The sequence below is a fragment of the Haliaeetus leucocephalus genome, unplaced genomic scaffold, assembly GCF_000737465.1.
Source record: "Haliaeetus leucocephalus isolate CR32 unplaced genomic scaffold, Haliaeetus_leucocephalus-4.0 Scaffold164, whole genome shotgun sequence".
NCBI classification, from domain to species: Eukaryota; Metazoa; Chordata; class Aves; order Accipitriformes; family Accipitridae; genus Haliaeetus; species Haliaeetus leucocephalus.
Genome location: NW_010972600.1, coordinates 572,694 through 582,754, shown reverse-complemented (window position 1 = coordinate 582,754; position 10,061 = coordinate 572,694). Strand labels below are relative to the sequence as shown.

Genomic DNA, 10,061 nt, shown 5'->3' with positions numbered 1-10,061 from the left:
GGGGGTGGCGGGAGGAGGCGGGTGCGCTGCCCCGGGAGAGCTTTTGTCCCACCGACCTGGAGCAGGAAAGCGCCTGGAGCCGGAGGCGGCTGTGTCAGAGGCGGGAGGCCGTGATTAGGTTAATGGGCTAATTAATGTTTACCCCGTGGAAGGTCACGGGTGCTCCCCGGGGACACCGGGACCGGAGAGGCGATGTGCCCTGGGGTTTGCTGGGCCCGGTGGGCTTCCCGCTCGGCCCATGGCCCGGGGCTGCTCCCCGTCCCCCCCCGCGGGGGGAGCCCCGAGTGGGCTGGGGGCCGCTGGCCCTGCGAGCAGAGCCCCGAGGCCACTGCTCCCCGCCTGGGATAACGGAGGGAGCGGGACCAAGCTGCTGGGAACCGTGCCACGGCAGCCGGGCAGCCTGCGGGCTGGCTCTGGCCGGGGGGGGGGTGGTGTCTTCACCAATGCAGCAGTCCGTCCGGCTGCGGTGGCTTTGCTTCGAGTGTCGGCGCTGTGTCCCACTTGCTAAACGGTAAATAAGAGGAACTGGTTAAAAATCTCCCGGTAGGGAACAAGGGGCTTCTTGTTTCTTGCCTGGAAATGAGAACCTCGGGGAGCTGTGGAGTTCATCTCCGTGGGGTCGGTGTTTGCTCCGGTCCCCGGGGAACGAGCTCTACCGGGACCTTGAGCTGCGGCTTGCATGGGAAGGGATCCCGACACTGAAGTTACCGATAAAGGACTGAAAGCAGAGCTCGTCCAAGACCAGCTGCTCACTCCTGGCTGGGTGCCCGACGCTGTAAAGCCTGGCTCTGCTGGCACAGACCTAAGGTCACCGTCACCTGTGAGTCTCCCCGGTTGGAAATGAATGCTGCAGCTCTGCTGAGGGCCGGCAGGCAGAGGCGGCCGGGCTGAACGGCGGACGTGGCAGTGCAGGGTGTCGAGGCGGGGTGCCAGACCCACGAGCACACGCCGGGCAGCTTCGGCACTGCCGCAAACGGCCCTGGATGATTCGGGGAGCGAGAGGCCCGTGTGGCTCGGCAGCCCGTTCTGATGCTGAGGAGCTGGGGCTGCGCCTGTCCCGAGGCCTGAGCCTTGGTGCCGGGCAGGGGGTCCCTGTGCTGGGAGCAGGGGGTCCTGGCAGCACCCCGCTCCCACCCTGGTGACACTTGCATAGCTGTTTTTAACATCTTTTTTTCCTCCCCTCCAATGGAGGCTGGAGGATGAGCGCTCCTCTTTGTCCCACTACCCTGAGTTAGGGTTCCCCCCATCTGTGAAAACAGGGTAAATATTTACTGTGTGTTGCCTTGGACTCTTTCTCTTTGAAGGGCTTTTTCTATGGTGCAGCCACCCTGGGGCTGTGCCAGTGAGCCCTGATGGCTCCTGGCAGTGCCAGGCTCGCAGCTGCCAAGCTCTGTGTACTCAAACCTCTGAACTGGGGCTGGCGGTAAGGTGACTCCCTCTATTTTTTGTTTTTTCTTTTTTGAACCACCTTTGTATCAAAACTTGATCCATGAGCCCTGGTCGCTCTGTGTTTGCAGCTTAGGTTACAGTTCCCCACCCTGCCTGTTAGTCATCGCCAGGGATACGCGCATCCCTTTTATTTCTTCCAAGGCCACCTCTGCCGATGTTTTCTCACCAGCTGGAAGGGGGAGAGGTTGTCTGTCCCCCCACCCCCAGCAGCAGAGGCTCCATCACTGCCTCCATCCAGGGGAAGGGCAAAAAAAAAAAATCAAGGCTTTGGCATGGGTAAGCAGCTGGCTGCCTTCCCAGCCTGGTGGGCCGTAATCGGATGGTGCAGCCCGCTCTGCCTTGGCTGCTGAGGATGGCTGTGCCAGCACCTGATTGCGGTGCCGGGTGTCCCCTGAGCCCCAGGGCAGTGGAAAGGAGGGGACACAGTGGGGACAGCTGTGTCTGGTGGGAGCACAGGCCCGCAGAAGGGGCAAGACCGTGGTGCTGCTGCCATGGCAGGGAGAGCAGCAGTCAGCCTTGCTGCTCCCCTTCCAGCCCTGCCCATATGGTTGTGTGTGGGTAGTTTGTTTTGGTGGTGTTGGTTTTCTCGCCCACCTTCTGCTGTGCTAAAGGAAACCCACACAAACCGGAGGGGAAGCTGCGATGCAGAGACCTCAGCAAGTGGGCAAAGAACAAGCGAAAAGATAGTGAAACTTCCTGTCTTTGGCGGAGTTTTAGTGAGCTTTGAAACCAAAGTGGTTGCATTAAGTGCCCAGTGAGCTTCTCGCTCATCATTTGGTTTAATTTTCACATGAAATCGTCTTAAGTTCTATCGTTGTTTCTAAATTGTGCATGTGTCTAAGTAATGTCCTGACCATAGAATTGTTATTAACAGAAGCCAAACACCCTTGGGTGTACCTGGCAGTGGTGCAGTCTTTCTCCCAGGGGCTGTAGCTTTATGGCAGTGAAGTGTCCTGCTGCTGGGGCCGGCTGGCTCGCTGCCCGTTGCCTGCTCTGGGTGGTGCTGGGGCGGCCGGTGTCTGCTCTGGACCCCACTGGCTCATGCCATGCAGGTGCTGCGTGCTGGCCACATCTCCAGAGGATGGAGAACCAGCAAGACCAGCCCTTGCTGGGGTAGGGGAGCGTCCAGCTCTGGGGGGAGTGGTGGGGAGCAGCCACAGCAACATAATGGTCTGGAGGGAAGAACTGGCCCAGCCAGTAATGATATGGCCAGGGCAGGTGTTACCACTGCCTTCGGGGATCGGATGGTAGAGCCCATTGCCGATCACTGCAGAGTCTGCATGACAGGATGGTGCCGGCGGCTCCAGCAGCACACTCTGGCTAGGCGATGGCAAACACAAGGTGCGGCGGGTGTCCGGCTGCGTGGGGCACCTTGGGGTCCCTCCACAGCCTCTGCCTCCGCAGAAATGAATCCCTCCATTTTGCCTCGCATGCTGGTGGAGTTAATTACCCAGAACGTCTAGTTGCTAATGCACAGCTGCTTTAAACAGACCAAGTCCTTGGAGCAAGCCATGGTTCAGCAGCATAGCATGCCATGAGGCTGTTAGCTGTGACCAGAGGGGCACAGGGCCCCGTGGAGGAGGATGCAGTGCCTATTGCACTAATGCTGATGGCTGATGCTCTGCCTTCCCCATCGTCCCCGCCGTGGGCTCTCCCCGTCCCCGCGCTGCTGTGGCTGCCTCAGGCCCTGGGGGTCTCAGGTGAGCTCAGTCCCTTCTGCCATGTGTCCCTGCAGGAGGATCGAGGACTGCCTGCCCCCGCTGGAGGACTCCCCGTCCAAGAGGTTCTCCCCCTCCAAGCGAAAGCAGTATTATATCAACAAGGCCATCCGCAACTCAGACCTCACCCCCAGGGCCAAGGGGCGCAAGAGCCTGCAGAGGCTGGAGAACAGTAAGGATCCGGGGCAGGCTCCGAGTGCTGACTCCTCCCGGGCTGGGTCTCTTCCCCAGGGCAGGGAGCCGCTGCCCCTCAACTCTCTGATGTGTGGCAAGCAGGGGGTTGCGGGGGGTGCAGGGCTTCTCTGAAGGCGCTGCGTCCCCTCTCAGGGGCTTTGCTCTTCCCCCTCAGCTCGCTACCTGATGACACTTCTGGAGCGAGATGAATGCGGGAGCGACGAGGGAGAGCTCGCCCACTCCGCCACTCCGAGCATCTTCACTGAGGCTTGTAACAACGAGACCTACGTGGAGGTAGGCGCAGCTGCCCGCCTGCTCGGGGCTTGCTGGGGAGGCCCTGGCATGGCACGTGCAGTTCTGGCCGTACGTGGTGTCCGTACCTCGTTCCTCTGACCCAAGGAGCCCTCTGCCTCCCCAGCCTGAGCTGCTGTGCCCTAGCTCCTGCCTGGTGTTGGAGTGCACCTGGTGCCTGGCTGCTGCCATGTGTGCTGGGGGCAGGTCAGGTCCCAGGGCCCCTGGTCTTGCAGCCTGTGGGGTGGGGGATCTCCAGGCAGATCCTCTTGCGGAGGATCCACACAAATGTGCGGTGCAGGGGCTGGGTTCTGCTCGGAGCCTGGCCAGGACAGATTAATGGAGGCTGCTCCTGCCCCCGGCAGCGCCCAGAGCGCTGCCAAGTGCTCCAGTACACAACGTTGTACCTGCGGAGTGACTAACGCTGGGTGAGCTGCAGCACTTCCTCCGAAACAGGCCCCTTGCCAAACCCCCTCTGTTGCTTCACGCTGCCCAGCCGGTGTTGCGATACTGGCCCTGTAACTGGGTGTTTTGAAACTCGATTTCTCTCCTGTTTGATGCTCAGGGCTTTGACTGCAGAGCAACCTGCATGGTCTGTGTGTGCGCTCTTGGCTCTGGAGAGCTCTTCTCTCACTCATTCAAGCCAGGCTTAGGAAGCCTGATGTAGACCTGGGTTTGAGACTGGGTTGCACGCATGGGCTCTTGTGTCAGCACTTGGACTCCAGTAACCATTAAAAAACCACCTTTGTCTGTTGGCTCCGAGTGTTAAATCTGCACCTCCTCCCAAAGCGGTTGTTACAAGCTGTAGTGGATGATCAGGAGCTGGAGAGACAGGGAGAAAGGTCATCATTGCTGCAGCTTGTGTCTGCCATGGTCTGTCTCCATGCTGGCTGGGGCAGTGTCGCAGCCCAGCCCCGTTCGTTCCCCTCTCCGAGCTGCTGTTCTGCTCTGCCTGGGGATGGGTGGGTGAGGAGGAGGCTCCGAGGGTGGCTGTGCACTGCCGGCTGCTCCCTGGAGACCTCTGCAGTGGGGCCCGGTGGCTTGTGTTGTCAGATCTGGAATGACTTCATGAACCGGTCGGGAGAAGAGCAAGAGCGAGTCCTGCTCTACCTGGAGGAGGAGGCCAGGAAGAAGCACAAGAGGAAGCTGCCCATCAAGAATGAAGACAAGTGGAAAGGTGCTGGGAGGGGATGCTGGGTGGGGAGAACCTCTCCCTTTCCTCCCTTGCATGTGTTTTGGGAAGGGTGCTCTTCCCCAAGGGCTGTATCCTGCTCCCTGCCCTGTCCGCTCGTGATGGGGCCAGGGGATGACAAAGCCAACCCTTCAGGTGCTGCAGCGGGGAGGGTTTATGCCCAGCAGACCCCCCATGGACCCAGGAGGGTTCATGGGAGTCAGGAGTGGCTGGGGCAGCGGGCAAAGCAGCTGTCCCCCGATTGCAAACCCCTACATCTCAGCACCCTCCAAAGGCTCCTTGGCTGGGGACAGTTTTGCTGGTCTGGGGCTTGCTTTGTGCAGGTCCAGGAGCGAAGGAGATGGCCAGCGGGGGTCCTCCAGGGTGGTTAGGGGGACGCTGGGCTCCTTCCAAGAGGTGATGCTGTGCGGCTGCAGCCAGAGCCGTCCCGCGTGTGCTGGGGATGTGAGCTGTGTCCGAGTCCCTTCTGTCTTCTCTCTGTCGGCTCCAGAGCACCCTGCCTACACGCCCAAGGAGTGCTTCCAGCGCATCAGCCGCCGCCTGCGCTCCACCCTGAAGCGGGGCCGGATCCCCATGGTGAGCTGGGGGCTACTGGGGGTGGGGCAGGGCTGGGGCAGGCAGGGCTCCAGCTGCCAGTACCCCACGTGCAGTTTCATCTGGAGCCACGTCCTAAGGGCTGTCCCCTGACTTTGTGTGCGGGTGCTGAGCCAGACAAGTGCCAAATTTCAGATGGGCTCCTGAGGAACGTGCTCCAGTTCTTGTATGACCTCTGCAGCGGTGGCTGATTGCAAACAGACATTCAGCTCCCTGTGCAGATAGGTTTTCCTGGCTCAGTTCAGATTTTTCTGGTAGTTACAGGACACTTTTCTGTGGTTGTTTCCCAGTCTCTGCTTGATGAGCAGCAGGTGACAGGGGAAACCCGGCATGTTTGCCCACAGGGGCAGCAGTGGAGCCTTTGGGGTCTTCAGAGCAGTCCATACAAGGCTGTTTGGAAAAACTCAAATGCATTTTGAAAGGGGTAAAACTGCATAAACTGCTGAGCAGACAATTAAGCCTGAATGGAGAGGCAAGCGTGGCCTTGTGCCGCCTGGCTTGGGGAGCCGAGCTGCCACATGTGGCCCCGGTGCTGGTGCCGTGCTGCCTGCCCAGACACTTGCTCTCCTGGGCCCCGGGGGTGCCTGGCTCCCTGTTCCCTCTCTTCTCAATGGTGCTGTTTTCCTGCTCTGTTTGTTTTCCTTGCTCTAATTAGAGTCTCTAAAAGCAGCCTCAGCTCCTCCTGCCCGCTGGCTTCTGCTCAATTTGTTCTCAAATGAGACTTGCTTCTGCAGCTTGTCTCTGGGGTCATGGTGCTCTGGAGAGCTGCATCGAGCTGATCTTTGCCTGTCAGGAGAAAGGGAGATGTGAGGCATGAGGCTTTCCTGGCTGCCTCCGCTCTGAACATGAGGGACGATGCCAGCCCTTGGCACACAAAGTACAAAGTTGGCAGGGTCTGGATTCTTCCCCGCCTCAAGGGCTGGAGAGGGGAGCTGTCTCCTTTCCTTGTGCCTTCCTGCTGTCTCGTATCGAGGTGACTTGCCTGGGAGCTGCTGGCGATAACTCCTCGGGACTTGGCGGCCCCGTCGTGCTGGGGCTGTGCAGACGTGGCAGGGAAAAGGCAGTTGTCACAAAGTGCCTGTGGCTCTGCCTGGCCCCAGCTGGGGCAGCAGCTCCTCAAAGGCAAAACGTGGGTGCTGCAAGGGGCGCAGAGCTGTATGGGGCAGGTGGCTTTGCCCACATTGTGGCACACAGGGTGAGCGCCGGCTCCCCTTGCCTGTTGCTGCAGGGTCTGAGCAGGGTCTGGCCACTGCTACCCTCCTTGCTGACAGCCCCTGCTTCTCCTTGCAGGGGACGCTGGAGGGCCTGGAGGAGGAGCTGCTGGCCTTCTTCTCTGTCACCCCTCACTCCGTCTACACAGCGCTGATGGACAACAGGTATTTCCCCCCTCCTCGGGCTCTGTGGGTTGTCACCGCTCCTGCCCCACAGAGCAGGGGCTGGTGGGGGCCAGGATCCCGAGCCATGCTCACCCTGCGTGCGGGGGTTCCCAGTTCACCATGGCCTGAGCCAGCTGCCGTGCATGGATGCTGCTCTGCCTGGGTTCTCTGTGCCCCAGAGCTGCCCCAGGCTGCAGAGGGGCTCTGGGAGCAAAGGAGACCCCTCGGGCAGGCTCGGGTGTCCTTCTGGGGACATTTGCCTGGCCTGGCCCCTGCGGAGCCCACAGGGGGAGGGTTGCACTGGGGAATCCCTGCGCAGGGGCTTATAGCACTTTGTGCTCCCTGTCTCTGATCCGTGGGTCCATGGGAGGAACGAGGGCAGGGCGATACTCGGGAGATGCTGGTCTGAGACATGTCGGCTCTAACCCTGTCCCCCATCTCCCCCAGCTTCGAGCGACTCCTGCTCCATGCGCTCTGCCAGTACATGGACCTCGTCTCCGCCAGTAAGAGCCTCGTGTTTCCCTGTTTGTTTTTGCTTTTGTTTTTCCCTTCTCTTCATCGCTATCTCTCCTCTCCAGCTCAGCCTCTTCCTCCCTTCCTCCTCCCGGCCCCACCTTGTGCTGCGGCTCACAGATAACCCTGCTCTCCTGCCTCTGCTAACCAAAGCTCTCTCGGGAGCCTCGGCTGTGGTCACACCGCTTTGCCAGCACTGGTGGCGGGTGGGCAGCATCAGCCGCTGCCAGGGGCTGAAGCCCAGCAGCCAGGCTGATGGCCAGGCCCAGCTCTGCCTGGGGATCTCTCATTCGCAGCAGTGCTGCCACTTCTCCTCTTGGTTCTGGGTTTGGATGGCCCAAAGCAAGAGGCTGCTCGCAGGGCTCCCTCTCCTGTGGCTGCTGCCTCCTCCCGCAGAGAGCGGCCGTGCCTGCACCCTGCCCGTGGGTTTCCCTAGAAGGTCTTGTTGCCAAGGCAGGGGAGGAGAGGCACCAGGCTCTGTCCCCATGGAGGAGTCTCTGCTGCTGAGTGTTTCATTAGCAGCTGCTTGTGGAAAACAGCATGAGAGCGCTAATGATGCGAAGTGGAGCCCGTGCCGGCAGGGATGCGTGGAGGGGGCTGGGGGGAACAGTTGCCTTCTTTGCAGAGCACGGGGGGAACCGGTGCTTGCTACGAGCTGCAGGGAGGAGGGGAGGCAGCTGGGCTGGGAACATGATGTTTGGGACCCACAGCGGGGGGAACAGGGGTGTGCTAACTGGTCCCTCTCACCCCCAGGTTCAGACATCGAAGGGAAACGTCAAATGAAAGTGAGCAACAAGCACCGCGTCTTCCTGCCCCCCGAGCTCCTGCTCTCAGACTACCTGGGGCAGATGAGCTGATACCCCCGAGGGACACCCCTGCCCCTCGCTTGGTGCGCTGAAGGCTTCCTTCATCTGCTCCTGACCTCTCCCAGCCCCGCCGTCCCCTCAGGTCTGGCCTGCTGCCCACCTCTCCCCTTGCCCGAGCGGGCTGCAGCACAGACCAGCTCGCCCCGCTCCGTGCCCTCCTTGGGGGGCTCGTCCCTTCCCCTTCTCCAGGGGCAGGCGTTTGATGGTACGGAGCTGGGGGGCTCATGGCTGCGCCCAGCTGGCTCACGGGGCAGCGCCGCGCTCCCCTCAGGATGCCAGGACTCGCTCCTGCGGGGCAGCCGGCAGCGTGGCCCTGCCAGATATCGCTGGGCTCGAGGCGTGGGTGCAGCAGGTGCCTATCTGCCGTGCTCGCCTTGTTCCCCGAGTTTGCAGTGCTGCTTCCTGGCTGGAGCTGCTCTCCCTGGAACTGTTTGTGTGTCTATTTATAGCCCAGGTGCTTTTAAAAATAATCGGGCTGGGCCAAACCCACCTCTGGCACTGACGCTCGTGGGGTGATTTTGGTCCAGATTCTTCTGTGGTGAAACAGCTCCTCGCGGCTGCTGAGCAAACACTGAGCGAGCGGAAGAGCCTCGGGGCCGTCACGTTCCTGGGGGGACGGCGCTTTGTCCAGCACCCACAGCCCTGCCGCCCCTGATGTGGTATTTTGGGGGGGGCTCAGCCCCTGCCAGCCCCCTTGGGCGGAGTGTGGAGTGGGGGGTTCTCCACTCCGAGCTCCTGGGTGCTCTCATCCCGCTGGTGTTTCAGCAGCGCCCTGTTCCCTACCTCGCGCACCAGCCTGCGGCACGTGGACCTGCCTGCACCACAGGGCTCCGGGCTGTTTTTAAATGTAATATAGCCTGTGTTTTTTATTGTGTGTGTGTGTGTGTATATATTTACTTGTGTGTGTGCTGGAGGCGTGCAGCCTGGCCTACCGGGGCCCTGTGCTCTTGCTGCTTACCCACAGCTGCCATGGGGGCAGATGGGGCAGTTTGTAGGTCTCCCTGTGTCCCCCACGTGTCGAGGGCTGCTCGCAGGGGTTCATCGCAGCTGAGATGCCCTGTGGGTGGGGGTCCTACTCTGACGCTGCCGGGGCTGTGCAGGGTGTTGGACCCCCCCCCTCCCCGGGACTGTCTCTGCCTATTGCGGCAGCACCCCCAGCCCCTCGTTGCCTGCTGGGGGTGTTTGCTGGTTGCTCTGGGCTCCCTGCCCTGAAGACACTGGCCGCCATTAACCGAGGGGACCCCCAGGGCTGTCCCTGCAGGGCAGGGGGGAGCCCCCAGCACACCCTTGCGCCTCATTTGCTTGTGTGGCTCGGGCACGGGTGGCTTTCAGGAACAATAAACCACGGTGCTCCCACACTCTGGCTGTGTCTCTGCGTGGGGAAGGGGACGCGGGTGGGTGGAGGTCGCATGGTGGGGGGAGCCCTCTGGTACCGCCCGCAAAAGGCGGGTGCGGTCTGGTCGCAAAAATATGGAACGCTTCACGAATTTGCGTGTCATCCTTGCGCAGGGGCCATGCTAATCTTCTCTGTATCGTTCCAATTTTAGTATATGTGCTGCCGAAGCGAGCACGGTGTAGTGTCGCCCCCCGACAGTATTTAACGTTCCAGAATGCAGATATAGAAAGGATAGGGCGATTACTGGTCTCCTCAGGAATAGACACGTTGTGCGCCCCCCCCCCGAATGTCTGATTTCCGAACACTCGCTTCGCCTCAGCTTCACCAAAATCTCCCAAATCCCCAGGCTTTTTTTCCTCTCTCTGCCCCGCTGTCTTCTGGGTAGTCCTACATGCAAATTACAGCCACTGACTGGCGCGCACCCCCCCCTCCGAGCTGAGGGCCTCCTGCGCGGGGTGTCCGCAGCGGTGCCTGAGTGCGCGGGGCGGGGCG

At 61.0% G+C, this 10,061-nt stretch overlaps 1 protein-coding gene across 1 annotated transcript in view; it reads left to right on the top strand.

Annotated features, from left to right (window-relative positions):
- The window catches only part of R3HDM4 (R3H domain containing 4), a 9,492-nt gene extending 356 nt beyond the window's left edge, over window positions 1-9,136 (top strand). Inside the window, exons 2-8 of the mRNA XM_010563155.1 lie at window positions 3,185-3,339; window positions 3,517-3,635; window positions 4,686-4,809; window positions 5,315-5,400; window positions 6,709-6,794; window positions 7,242-7,297; window positions 8,061-9,136. Of these exons, the coding sequence (XP_010561457.1) occupies window positions 3,185-3,339; window positions 3,517-3,635; window positions 4,686-4,809; window positions 5,315-5,400; window positions 6,709-6,794; window positions 7,242-7,297; window positions 8,061-8,164 (730 nt within the window). The 3' untranslated portion in view covers window positions 8,165-9,136. The remainder of the gene's footprint in view (window positions 1-3,184; window positions 3,340-3,516; window positions 3,636-4,685; window positions 4,810-5,314; window positions 5,401-6,708; window positions 6,795-7,241; window positions 7,298-8,060) is intronic.
- Window positions 9,137-10,061: the final 925 nt, after the last annotated feature.